General features: G+C 57.7%; 2 protein-coding genes across 5 annotated transcripts in view; one reads left to right on the top strand and one right to left on the bottom strand.

Moving 5' to 3' along the window:
* The first annotated feature begins 440 nt into the window (after positions 1-440).
* Positions 441-2,993, top strand: DNASE2 (deoxyribonuclease 2, lysosomal). The gene is made up of 6 exons (XM_059389136.1): positions 441-815; positions 935-1,112; positions 1,194-1,272; positions 1,580-1,744; positions 1,834-2,031; positions 2,438-2,993. Exons 1-6 carry the CDS (start codon positions 721-723, stop codon positions 2,821-2,823), a joined length of 1,101 nt encoding a protein of 366 aa, XP_059245119.1. The 5' UTR covers positions 441-720; the 3' UTR covers positions 2,824-2,993.
* Positions 2,994-3,211: 218 nt separating this feature from the next.
* Positions 3,212-12,883, bottom strand: part of MAST1 (microtubule associated serine/threonine kinase 1) — a 31,205-nt gene continuing 21,533 nt past the window's right edge. For 3 of the 4 annotated variants that reach the window (XM_059389129.1, XM_059389130.1, XM_059389128.1), the window contains 14 exons: positions 10,192-10,330; positions 9,937-10,069; positions 9,635-9,800; positions 9,432-9,533; positions 9,149-9,271; positions 8,656-8,765; positions 7,785-7,963; positions 7,460-7,707; positions 6,919-7,125; positions 6,477-6,706; positions 6,031-6,153; positions 5,776-5,912; positions 4,683-4,870; positions 3,212-4,579 (listed from right to left, as the gene is read on the bottom strand). In XM_059389129.1, the coding sequence (XP_059245112.1) occupies positions 3,321-4,579; positions 4,683-4,870; positions 5,776-5,912; positions 6,031-6,153; positions 6,477-6,706; positions 6,919-7,125; positions 7,460-7,707; positions 7,785-7,963; positions 8,656-8,765; positions 9,149-9,271; positions 9,432-9,533; positions 9,635-9,800; positions 9,937-10,069; positions 10,192-10,330 (3,344 nt within the window). In that variant the 3' untranslated portion in view covers positions 3,212-3,320. The remainder of the gene's footprint in view (positions 4,580-4,682; positions 4,871-5,775; positions 5,913-6,030; positions 6,154-6,476; positions 6,707-6,918; positions 7,126-7,459; positions 7,708-7,784; positions 7,964-8,655; positions 8,766-9,148; positions 9,272-9,431; positions 9,534-9,634; positions 9,801-9,936; positions 10,070-10,191; positions 10,331-12,883) is intronic. The other variant, XM_059389131.1, reaches the window with a different exon arrangement.

The raw sequence follows: 12,883 nt of genomic DNA, 5'->3' as shown, positions 1-12,883 counted from the left end.
ACCGTCTTCCTCCCCTAAGCCTTCAGCCCGGCCCCAGAGCCCCATCACCCTCCACCGTGACCCGATCCAAAATACTCCCTTGAATACAGGTGCTGCCGAAGCAAGCACAAACTATACCCTCGCATAGCTAGCTCAGGCGGGCCCCAGGAAAACATGTGGAATGAAAATGGGGAGGACCAGGAGCACAAGCGCCCCTTAAAAGAGCAAAGATCACAAGAGGTAGACCTCAGGTTGTAAGACAGAAAAGGAAAAAAAAAAATCCAAGACCGCTTTTGACCCAGGAGCCGGAGCTGCGCCGTACTGGCGGCGAAGAGCGGTTTGAGACTAACCACAGTAGAAAGAGACGGAGGCGGGGCCTAGCAGAGGGATATGAGCTATGATTGGCCGGGAAAGGAGTCGAAGGCGGGGGGGCGGGGAGAACCATGTGGCCGTGGAAGGCGTGGCCTGAGGTGACCGGTGGGTGGAGTATATCAAGAGTTGAGTCTCCCGGAAGCGGGAGGCGGTGCCTAAGGGGACCGTCCGAAAGGAAGCCCCGCCTCCGGAGACCCAGAACTGAGTCAAATCTCAGCTTCTCTGTCTCGCGGGCAGTCTCCATCCTCGTGAGGTTCCGGCTGGGGTTCCCACGCCTGTCTGAGGAACTGAAAGTCGTCTAGGGGCCGGCCCGGCCCAGCTCGTGACCTGGCGTTCCGGGCCTTAACAGAGATTCCTCTACCCAAGGGCATGGCCATGCTGAGCCCGCTGCTCCTGGCCGCGCTGCTATGGGTCCCTGCAAGGACCCTGACCTGCTATGGGGACTCGGGGCAGCCTGTAGACTGGTAAGTGCACAGGCGCCGACCGTCGCCCGGGGTGGGCCTGGGGACTGCTCCGCAATTGCGTGGAGCCTGGGGTTCCCCGTCTTCCCCTCCTTCCATTTCTCCCATTCCTCAACTCTAAGGTTCGTTGTCTACAAGCTGCCAGCCCAGAGCGGGCCCGGGGATGCAGCGCAGAGCGGACTGCGATACAAGTACATGGATAAGGATTCAGGGGGCTGGCGCGACGGCGCGGGGTTCATCAACAGCTCGGCGGGGGCCGTGGGCCGCAGCTTGCTGCCGCTGTACCGGAACGCCAGCCAGGTGAAGGAGGGCCTGGGCTGAACCTGGAATAAGACCCAGCTTGGGGGGAAATTTCAAGTTGCCCCATCCATCTCCCCTCAGCTCGCCTTCCTGCTATACAATGACCAGCCACCTAACTCCAGCAAGGCTCAGAACTGGTCTAGCCGAGGGCACACAAAGGGTGAGTCCCGGGTTGGGGCTGGGGAAGGGCTCTGGTGTTCCTATGCATTTTCCCCAGCTAACCCCTGCCCTGCCCAGGGATGGGGTGGTGGAGGGGGTGCTCTGTCAGACTCTGAACATCTGTTTCCTTATTATATTGTTTTTCTTCTTGACTGCAAGAATTAACAGCTGCAGAAACTAAGCTCAGCAGTGGTTTTGACACTGCCCACACCTTCTCCAGGTCCCCTGCAAACGGAGGGTGTTCCTGGTGGCACACGTGCTTTTGGGGATGCAAAAGCAGTCTTCCTGACCCCTGTCTTCTGGTTCAGGTGTGCTGCTCCTGGACCAAGAAGGGGGCTTCTGGCTGGTCCACAGTGTTCCTCACTTCCCACCACCTGCCTGCTCTGCTGCATACAGCTGGCCTTCTAGCGCCCGAACCTACGGGCAGACCCTGCTCTGTGTGTCTTTTCCCCTCACTCAGTTTGGGAAGATTGGTGAGTGTGGAGAGGGAGGCAAAGTGAATCCCTGATTCCGAGGCCAGAATGTGGAACAGTCCCTTATTTTCTCTACCTTTGCCCTCCAGGCAGACAGCTGACCTACACCTACCCCCTAGTGTATGACCACAAGCTAGATGCCACCTTCGCTCAGAAAGTCCCCTATCTGGAAGATGTGGTCAAGGGCCACCACGTTCCCCACGGCCCCTGGAACAGCAGTGTAACGCTCACATCCAAGGCAGGGGACACATTTCAGAGCTTTGCCAAATTTGGAAAATTTGGAGATGGTGAGTCCTGAAGTTGAGGATTGCAAAGCTCTTTTTCTTCAGAGGGGGTGCCTGGTGTGTCCATGGCTAAGGGCAGGTTAGGAATAATAAGGACTAGGACTCTGACGGCCAAAATCAATGAGAGGTAGACAACTAACAGACCTGGGTTCACATATTGGTTTCTGGCTATGTGATGTGTGATTTAACCAGAGCCCTAGTTTAACCCATCTGAGAAATGGGGACACTGGTATCTACTTTAACAGATTGTTATGAAGTGATGCCTATAAAGCATTTGGTAAGGGCTGTTTTAATGTTGTCATTCCTTGTGTCTCCAGGAATTGACAACTGAAGAAACTGAGCTCAGAAAGGGGAAGTGGTCCTAGCAATGACCCTGACCCTGTCCATGCCCTTTTTCCATCCTCCACAGACCTGTATTCTGGCTGGTTGGCAGAAGCCCTTGGCAGTAACTTGCAGGTCCAATTCTGGCAAAACTCTCCTGGCATCCTACCCTCCAACTGCTCCAGGCTCCAGCAGGTGTTCGATGTGACCCAGATAGCTTTCCCTGGGCCAGCTGGGCCAGCCTTCAATGCCACAGAAGACCACTCCAAGTGGTGTGTAGCCCCAGCAGTACCCTGGACCTGTGTGGGTGACATGAATCGTAACCTCAGAGAGGAGAAGCGGGGTGGTGGCACATTATGTGCCCAGCTGCCAGCCCTGTGGAAGGCCTTCCAGCCTCTGGTGAAGGCCTACAAGCCCTGTGGGGAGAAGAAAACCTTTCTCTCCAGGAATCTGAGCAGAGCACATAAGAGCTAAGGCTCAGAAGCCTCTTGGGACTTCAGCTTGATCCCCAGTTTAATGTCTAACTGTGTGAGTTTAATTATGTGCCTTAACTTGTGACTCTATTTACTCATCTGCCAAATGAGAATCACAATACGTGATTCAGGACTGTTAGGACTGTTGAAAAATAAAAGGAAATTTGTGGACGGGGCTATTAACCTTTTTCATCAAGTGGGGACTGGGACTCCAGACAACATTACAGCCCTTCTTCTCTCCCTGAAGGTCTGGGGACAGCTGGTGCATAAGTGAGACCCAAAGTAGGACCACAGGAAGGGTATACCCAAGACTCACCTCCCTTCTCCATGGTATTCAGGCCTCAAGACACACACAGGCAAGGGGGCAGAAACACAATGTCTTGCCCCGCCAGGGGTAGGGTGAGCCCCAGAAAGCTCACACAGCACAGACACACTTTATTTATATGTGTACATATGTATACAGGTGGCTGTACAGAGCAGGGCCAGCGGCCCCCTCGGCTACGGGCCTGGAGGCGTGGGACAGGGGGCACCTTTTTTGGTCAGGCCTGCTGGGGGTATAGTTTCAGCAGGGCACCGGGAGGTCAGCCCCACCTCAGGCTTGGTGGCTGGGACCAAGAGGGAAGTGGGTGGGACTGGGGGCCCTGCACTGCTGGGCGCATTCTTTGTGGGGGCTGGGGAGGAGGCTTGGGGTTCTGGAGAGAGTTTGGGGGAGGTGGGCTTGGACCGAGGCCCGCTCAGCGTGGTCCGCTCCTCCACCACCTCCAGCACCCAGCACTCCCGACCCCGGGGGACCTCAGGAACAGAAGGTGCCAGGGATGTGGATTCCTGCAACCCTTTGGAGTCTGCACCAGGAGGCTGGGGTGCCACGGCTTTGGACCCCGGACGCACAGGCTCTACGACAATTGGCACCGGGGGTGTGCCTGCCTCACCCGAACTGCTGCGCCTGCCGGTCTCGTGTTCCTGCACTGGGCTCAGCGCAGCCTTTGCCACAGCCCTGGCCACCCCACCCACTCCATCCTCTGTCTGCACACTCTGGTGCCGTGTGCCGCTGGGGTCCCGCTCCAGGGTCCGGCCCCCAGGGGTCGTCGCACGGGGTGGGGTGCAGGCCTCAGCACCACCCGGAGACTCCTTCTCCTTACTGGACACCGGTGGCCTGGGAGCGCCTTCAGGCAGCAGTTGGTCCGCGCCCAAGCTCAGGGGCGACTCTTGGCGGCCCAGGCGACGAACTGCGACCTGCCTAGGTGTGCCAGGGCCCTCGACGGGGGGCGTCTCGCCGTCAGATTCGGCGAGGCTATGCAGTGCCAGCTCGCCGTGGAAGTCCTTGCGGAAATCCGGGTGGCCCACCTCGAGGCTGTGTTTGCGCAGTGCGCCCTTCTTGTCGGCGCCCAGCGAGGCTCCCAGCTTCTCTGCTGACTGCACGCGTTTGAGGAGCGGCGACCGCGGGGGCTCGGCACTCTTGGGGCGCGGGCGCACCACCGGCGGTGACGAGTGCAGCTTCGCAGGGAAGCTCTGCGTCGTGTGCGAGCTGCCCACCGTGTGGCCTGGCAGCGGCGGCGGCGATGCCTGTGTCGGGGATGGCGTGTGTGCCAGCGGCGACAGGGGGATGTTGCCAGCCGACTTGCAGCGCGCAGAGCGGTACTGGCGGTGCAATTTCGGCGACAGGCCGTGCAGCGTGCTGGGCCGGATGTGGTGCGACGCCGACGATGCTGGCGAGTTGGGCGTGCTCGAGGCCGGCGAGCTGCTCTGGGAGGAGGCGCCTGCGGGTGGGCGAGAGAGGCTGTCGCGCGCTGCGGGCACAGCCAGGGCACAGCCCCGCCACCCTGCGCCGCTCGGCCCGCCGCGCGCAGGCGCAGAGCGTACCTAGGTAGGCGGAGTCGGGCGTGGAGCGGTAGCTGTGGGTAGGCGAGCGTGCAGGCAGCCCGTGCGTGGGCGAGCCCGGGAGGCTGTCGCTGGACGACAGCGACCGGTTCAGCGACGACAGCGAGCGGCTAGTGTGCAGCAGGTTTGACTGCTTTGTGATCTTGCGGAAGAGGGAGCTGCGCTTCTTGCTGGGGGACAAAGAGGGGGCCACCTACCCTTCACCAAGTTCCAGAACTCCTGGCTTCCTTCCATTTTAGGGCCGCACGTAGGCCCCTGGGGACCGCCCACCCCTCCTAGCCCCTCCCTCTCCAGCTGCCACCCACCTATCAAAACCGAAAGAACTTCCCTTAAGGCTGGTCCCATGTGGCTCCTCCCAGCTCAGGCCCCCATTCCTTTCAGGCAACCCCTAGCCCAAACCCGGAAAACACCCATCCACGCAGGACCATCCTTTTCTGGCCCCGCCCACCTCTCTAGCCCCTCCCCACCAGCGGCCACCTACCTAAGGAGGGCTGGAAGAAATTCACCTGACTCAAGTTTTGCCTGGCTCCTCTCACTCAAATCCCCACTCAACGACTTTCCAGGCCAAACCGCCAAACCCTCAGATCAAAACACAAGTCTCCTGGCCCCACCCACCTCTCTTCGCTCCTCCTACCTCAAAGGGAAGAAACGTTTTCAGTTGGCTGGGTCTTGCCTAGTGTGCTCATTTCACATGGAAATACCTTCTCCCAGTCCTCCAAGTCTTTATCTATCCGACAGGTCAGTACTGGCTCCCGAACAGCACCCTCTTTAACTGACAAGTGCTGGCCCTGCCCATCTCCCAAGACACCTCCCACAAGGTTTTTCGCCCAGCCTAGAAACCTGGCACAGCTTCCTTTCCTGACTTCTCCCACTTCCCTAGCCTTTCTCTCTCTATCCTCTTGTTTTTGCTTAATGGCCCGGCCGGCCACTTATCCTGGGCGCTTTCCTTCGCAGGTTCTCACCACCTCCCACCTTAGACCCGCCCACTGGTCGTACGACACAACCACCACAAAAACACAAGCGTTCCCTCAGTCTGCTGATTATAGGCCTGCCAACTGCATTTGGCCCCACTCACCTCTCCTGACCCTCCTTGGCAGAGGGCCGCTTGTTCCTCCTAGCCATTTTGGCTTTGTAGCTGCTGCGCCGTGCAGGGCCAATGCGAATGGAGGTATTTTCAAAGGGCGTTGTAGTCACTGCTACCTTATTGCCACTCTAGGGGAAGAAAGGAGAGAAATGCTCTGCTGGAGGCTGCTCAGGCAGCTCCAGTTCCCCAGGATGTCTCCAACCCTCCCTGGCCCTCCCCGCAGGGTGCGCCCTCCCCTGCACGCACCTTAAGGATCAGCTCGACGACTTCAGGATGCACCATGCCGTGCACAGGCTCCCCGTTCACGTGTGTAATGAGGTCACCAGCACAAAGCCCGGCCTCCTGGGCTGGGCCCCCCTCTTCCACGTGCTGGGGACAAGACACCCCACAGGGGTAGGGTCAGAGTTATAGTAACGAAAAATTCTCCCTGCGCTTCTTTGCCAGACGCCGAGCTCTGTATGCACAGCAACCCTCTTAACACCTTATGAACCAGTAATCATTCTCCCCAATTGACAAATGAGGAAACTGAGGCTCAGAAATGGAAGTGAGAGCACAGCTCACAGAGGACTCTTATCTAGGTCCTGGATCTACAGTTTGAGCTGTCCCTCATCCCGGGGGGAGGGGCTTCTTCCCCTCTTGTCCACCCACCCACCCCTCACCTCGGGACATAGACTCCAAGCATGTGTGCTCACCCAGACAATGTGATGGACACTGTAGACATCCGAATCACCCATGTAGACCCGAATGGCACGCAGTGTGAAGCCGTACTTCTTGCCAGAGCGTTGGATGGTGATAGGGGAGCGGAGCCCACTGACAGCCGGTGAGTAGTCCCGGCTGGGTGAGGAGTCCCGTGAGGATGGGTTAGAGGAAAGAGATCGTGGGGACATGGGACTGGCCAGGGGTGAGCTTCCATGGGGGTCCACTGCAGACACAGAATCATGGTCAGAGATGGGGCCAACAAGATAAACCTCTCCCTGTAGCTGCTTCTCATTCCTCCCGAGTCAAAGTCCCAGGGTTCTCATTGGTCCATCCCAGAGCCAATCATTGTGAAAAGGGAAAATACGGTGTTCTCATTGGCCTATCCTGGCACAAATGGAGACAGCCCCTCCCCTGCTACGTGGAGCCCGGCGTCACCTGCAGGAATCATGACAGACAAAGCAGTGGCAGAAGCTGACTTGATGACTTTGCCCCCGGTTCGAGAAGGTCTCTTCTCTACTGCTGGGTCTCCTGACAGCTGCTGGTGCCGCGCCCGGCGCAGAACCAGGTCATTGGTGGCCCTTGGACTGGATGAGTCCCCATCCTTCGAGGTTGGACAGAGGTCACCTGGGCGTGAGCGGTCAGCTGCAACAGAGCAGGTGGGTTAGGGGTCAGTCCAAGGCCACGGACTTCCTGCATGCTGTTCCCTCTGCCTGGAATGCTCTTCCCGCTTCTCTTACTTGTGAGTTTCACGAAAGCAGGTAACGTATCCATCTAGCACAACTCCTGATACAGAGGAGTGCTCTAATACATTTGTTGACTGAGCGGGGAATATGGGGTGTTCCCCATGTTGATGAGAATCCCCAGGCTGGAGTGTGAAGAGTGGGTGAGCTCTTGCATAAACAGCACCACGCTCACTTAAGTGCTCACTACATGGCCACTGCGGAATTGGGGGAAGGCGGCAGTAGGGGGCACTCACTGGCGTCGAGGTCCCCAGCGCTGGGGGTGCCATCCCCTTGAGCTGCCTCTTTCGGGGCCCGCGCATCCAGCGAGCCTGGGGGGTCAGAGCTGGGCCGGGGAGGCCTGCGCAACCGGCCTTCATCCTCGTCCTCTTGGGGGGCGCTGAAGCGGCTGGGTTCCAGCAGCGCGGAGAAACGGCGGCGCGCGCCCAGCGGGGGACTGGCCTCCCCCTCCAGGAAACTGGCCTCGGAAGCCGAGAAACGCTTGCTGCAAGAAGGGGTCGTGGTCAGAAGAGACACGCCCCTTTGGGCCCCGCCCCCAAACCCAGTCCTGAACCTGCTCACATCTCCGGGGAGCCCCCTCTCCAGGTTTTCTCGCGCAGGGTCAGGCCTCCCAGGCCCTCCCGCTTGCCGGCCGCCTTCTCCTCTGGGCCTTTGGCGCTCGGCTCCCGCTTGCTGGCCCCCGCTGCCGCCACCGGGGTCTTGGGCTCGTGCTGCGACAGTTGCTCCATGCTGCTATACACCTGAACCAGCCCGCAGGTGGTGGCGGTGCGAGGCAAGCTCGGCCCCAGTTCCCGCCTTCGCTCGCGAACCAATCCGCTCCCCACTGCTGGGCCCGCCCAAACTACGCTCCACCCCCAAGGCCGGGCCCCGCCCAATTCTGAGAAGTACCCCGACCGCCTACAATTCTTCAACTCAGGCCCCTCTCCACAACCGCCCATGCCCTCAAGAATATGGCCTCCTTCGTGCCCCACCTCCGCAGGCTTCACCCAGTTATGTCTACTCTCGCCCCGGCTAGGCCCTGAACCCCCTTGCGCACTGTTCCTCAAAGCTAGACTTCGCCCAGCCTTGCCAAGCCTTGCCCCAGGCCCCCTGACCCCGCCCCGTCCAGAACTAGCTCGCCCCACCGTGGGCCTCCTTTCCACATCTGTCCAGGGTCCCGGCAGATTCCACTCAATGCCACAGGCCAGTCCCAAGACCCCCAGGCTGCCTCCCCCGCAGGCCTTATCTCCCCAGATCTCTTATCCCCTCAGTAATTCCCCCGCGTGAGACCTCACGCCTGGGACCCTGCTCTCCGGTCTCCTCAGCCCCGCCCCCTGCGGACCCACCACCCTCCGCCTCCTCAAGCGGTGGTTGGGGGGAAGCAAAGACCCGCCTCCGCCCAGGCCCCGCCCTCCCTGGGTCTCCCCCCACCCCTAGCGCAGGCTTGTCCCACCTTGCTGAAGCGCGGGGAGCAAGAGGAGAACTGGCGTATTTCCACAGGCTCCTCTTCGGTCGTGTCATCCTCATCATAGGAGTTCACGTGGTGATACCTGTCTGAGCGGGCTGAGAGATTGGGGGGTGGGCCATAACCGCGGGCACGGGTCCAGCCTCAGATCACACCCCCACCGGAACCGGATCCTCGTTCCAGCCGGGCCCGCAGGTCCCGCCACGCCGCGGCTAGGCCCCGGCCTTATCTCGGGTCAGATTCAGGCCCCGCCCCCAGGCTAGGTCCCCGCCCCACTTTCGGAGACTCCAGGAAAGCCACACCTCCAGATCCCACCTAGGGCGCTCCATGCCAGGCCACGCATCTGAGCAATCCACGCGCCGACCACAACCTCAGCCCTCTCCTCTGGCTGGAACTGGGACGTCCCCTGTTCAGCTGGGGTACCATCCTAGGCCTAACCAAGGGCCCCTCTCACCGGATCCCGCCCCCTGTCCCTGCTCACTGTCGAAGTAGCTCGTGTCGTCCTCGGACTCCAGGTGGGGGATGAACTCGGCCTTCTGCCTCAGCAGTCCTGTCCAGTCCAGGTCTCGAAAGAAACTGTGCTGCTTCACCTCAAAAGCACCCCCTGGAGAGGGAGTGGGGGAGGGAGGAGGGGAGGACAGGACTCGATTCCAGAGACCCCCGAAGGCCAGCCCCGCAGATAGCCTCAGACCACTTGGACTTGGAGTTCTGCTCTCTGGCAATAGCTCCCAGTCCTTAGTTTCTCTAAAAATCAGACCCCTTACCTGCGCCTAGCCGGACCAGGGGGTTGGTCTGCAGGAGGCTGGATATCAGGAGCTGGGCATCGGTGGGCAGGGCCTCGTCCCCCTCTGGCCACAGGATGTCATCTGCAGAAAAGGCAGGGCTGGGGGTCACTCTTGGAGTCTACAAAACTTTGGGCTGGCCCAGGTCCCCGGGCCCCCACCTGCCCCCCCATAGAGGCACGCACCACTGATGACCTGTCCAAACAGTTCTTCGGGTGTGTCGCCAAAGAAGGGTACGCAGCCCACCAGGAACTCATAGAGAATGATGCCCATGGCCCACCAGTCCACCGGCTTGCCGTATCCCTGGCGCAAGATGACCTCGGGTGCGATGTACTCTGGGGTCCCGCACACCTGGGGGCAGGCCGTCAGCCTGCGCCCTGGCCGCAGGAGGGGCCTCGAGGGAGAGCCGAGCCCCCCACTAGGCCCTGGGGCCCGCGGTTCTGTCAGGGCACTCCACCCACAGTGACCCCCGTGCCCGCACACACACCTGTTTGTCCAGGAACTCCCGGGCGTCCTTCTCAATGTGGCCTTCGTACAGGTTGGTGGTGAGGCTCATAAGTCCCATCTTGGAAAGGCCAAAATCCGTGAGCTTGATGTGGCCCATAGAGGTGATGAGCAGGCTGCAAGGAGTGTGTGTGGTGGGAGGTGGGCCTCAGAAGTGAGGCCCACGTCCACTTCCCTCCTGGTCCTCTCAGGCCGGGGCCGCCCGAGGCGTGGGAAGGAGGTGATGGGAAGGGCTCACTTGTCAGGCTTGAGGTCCCGGTGCACGATGCCGTAGTTGTGCAAGTACTCCAGGGCCAGCACCGTCTCCGCGAAGTACATGCGGGCCATCTCCACGGGCAGTGCCCCGATGTTCTTCAGCAGGGTGGCGCAGTCCCCCCCTGTGGGGGAAGGAGTTGGCCCACGTGAAGAGGGAGGCACCCTCGGCCCAGAGCTGGGCACTCACCATGCACCATGTCCTCGCTTCACATGCCTCTCATTTTATAGCTAAGGAAAACTGATGCTCGGAGAGGGGCCTCCTCTCCCCGGGCCCCCTGGGGAGTGCCCTCTACCAGGCTTCTCTCTTCCTCTTAGCCATTCCCACCAAGTTAATCTAGTCAGCCAATGTCACCCAGGAGGGGATTGAGACTCAGAGAGAGGTTGTTGGATCATGCAGGGAGTTGATGGTGGAGGTGAGATCTGGTCAAGATAAAAGCCTACCTACTTACTGACCGAGTCTGGGAGCATGGCCCTTGATCTCCTGGAGTCTGAATCTTGAGGGTCTGGGGCCTTAAAATGTAGGTTCCTGACCCCTACCGGGTTTACGATAAACAGCATTTGTATTTTGGTCTCCTAAGACCCATTCCTAACTTCTCTTACAAGGGCCGGATTTTCTTCCAGGTGCAGCGGCTGGGTCAGCATGTAACCCAGGTCACTTCAGTGAATCAGCCCTCAGACTTTCCCTTCTATTTTCACAAAGATGGCTGAACTCATAGGATGTAAATTACCATCTGCTGGATGGCAACTCTGCTATGTCAGGGCCTGTCTAGAGGAAAGTCCACACATGCAAAAGCAGAGTCAAGAAATGAAGAGATTCCTGGTGACATTGGTTTGAGCACCCAGATACAACCATTCCTGAAAGCGACATGATTTTTTTAATGATGTCAATTTCTTTTCTTTTTTTCTTTTCTTTCTTCCTTCCTTCCCCTCTCTCTCTTTCTTAACCTCTTTCTTTCTTTCTGCTTCAGCCAGATTTAGCTCAGTGTCAGAAACTGACAAAATCAGACAGACTCTCTAGGGGTGGGGCTCAGGAATCTGCATTTGGCCACAATCCTAGGCAATCCTGACACACACTTATGATGAGAACCAAGCTGGATTGACTTCCAAATGAGACTTTGAGGCTGGGCCACACTTAGGAGGCACATGACCTTAAACGTGTGCTGTCACCTCCGTCTTGGTCTCCTGGTCTCTTTGCTTCTGACCTCACTGCAGCAGCCGAACGGATATCCTCAAAACAGAAATCAGATCATATCGGCTGCGCTTAAAACATTACAGCTGATGTCTGTTGCACCAGGAGTAAAATCCGATGCCATTCGGGGCTCCAGAAGGCTCAGCCTGCTCAGCCCCATCACCTCTCCATCTTCACCTCCCCCCACCGTCCCTCTGGCTTACTCACTTGGCTCTGGCTTTATTGGCCTCCTCACTGCTCCTCCAAATCCAGACACCTTCTCACTTAAGAGACTTTGCGCCTGGGATTCCTCTCCCTGAAAATGCCGTGCTCATATATGACATCACCTGGTCTCCTTTGGCTTGTTTATTGTCTGACTACACAGATCAGAATGTAACCTCCACGAGGGAGAGGTGTGTCTGTCTGGGTCCCAACTGTGCCGTCAGTGCCTAGCGCAGCACGTGGCATGAAGAAAACCATGAGGGGACATCTGTTGAGTGAATAGATGGTTGACTAAAGGCTTGGGAGCAGCATAGTGTGACTCCATAAGACCACGTGTGTCTTAACCACAGTACGGGTGTTTGGGGCAATGGATGAATTAATATTTGGGTGAACATAAGCATGGATGGGGATGGGTGGATAAACAGATGAAAAAAAATGTACATTGGCAGCTGGCTAGCTGGCTAGTAGATGGATGGATGGATAGGCTGATGGATAAATTGGAGACGAATGGAGGGAGACTCTGTTCTCTGCTAGAGACAGAGTTGTGGACGGAGGAATCAAAATATGGAGAGTAAATAGAAGGGTGGGTGCTGGACTGATAAATGGATACATGGTTGTTGATGGATGGATGAATGCTGAGTAGGTGGGTGAACACATGGATGGGTGACTAAATGGCTAGATACATGAGATGGGTAGAGAGGGGGCGTCTGGATGGCTCAGTGGGTTAAGCTTCTGCCTTCAGCTCAGGTCATGATCCCAGGGTCCTGGGATCGAGCCCTGCATCAGGCTCTCTGCTCAGTGGGGAGCCTCCTTCCCCCTCTCTCTCTGCCTACTTGTGATCTCTCTCTCTAACAAATAAAAAAATAAATAATCTTTTTAAAAAAATAGATGTGCAAAGCAAAGAGTGAACCCTACTGTAGGGACTTCAGTTAATGATCATGTATCTATATTGGTTTGATTATAACAAATGTTCGATTATAACAAACACAACATGTCAAGGATAGAGGAAACTGTGAGGAAAGGGGATATGTGGGAACTCAGTGTACTTTCCAGTCAATTTTTTTGGTAAATCTAAAATACTCTAAAAAACAAAGTCTATTAATTTTTTAAAATAAATGGATAATGGATAACAGATCATCTGAATGGACAGAGGGATGGATAATCAAATGATTGGATGGATGGATGGGGTGGATGGCTGGACAGATGGATGAATAGGATGGAAAGGATGGATGGATGGGTGGATGGATGGGTGGATGGGTGGATGGATGGATGGATGGATGGATGG

The sequence above is a fragment of the Mustela nigripes genome, chromosome 2 (assembly GCF_022355385.1).
Source record: "Mustela nigripes isolate SB6536 chromosome 2, MUSNIG.SB6536, whole genome shotgun sequence".
Taxonomy (NCBI): domain Eukaryota; kingdom Metazoa; phylum Chordata; class Mammalia; order Carnivora; family Mustelidae; genus Mustela; species Mustela nigripes.
The sequence above is the reverse complement of the archived record's forward strand: the minus strand, read 5'-3'. Positions and strand labels throughout refer to the sequence as shown.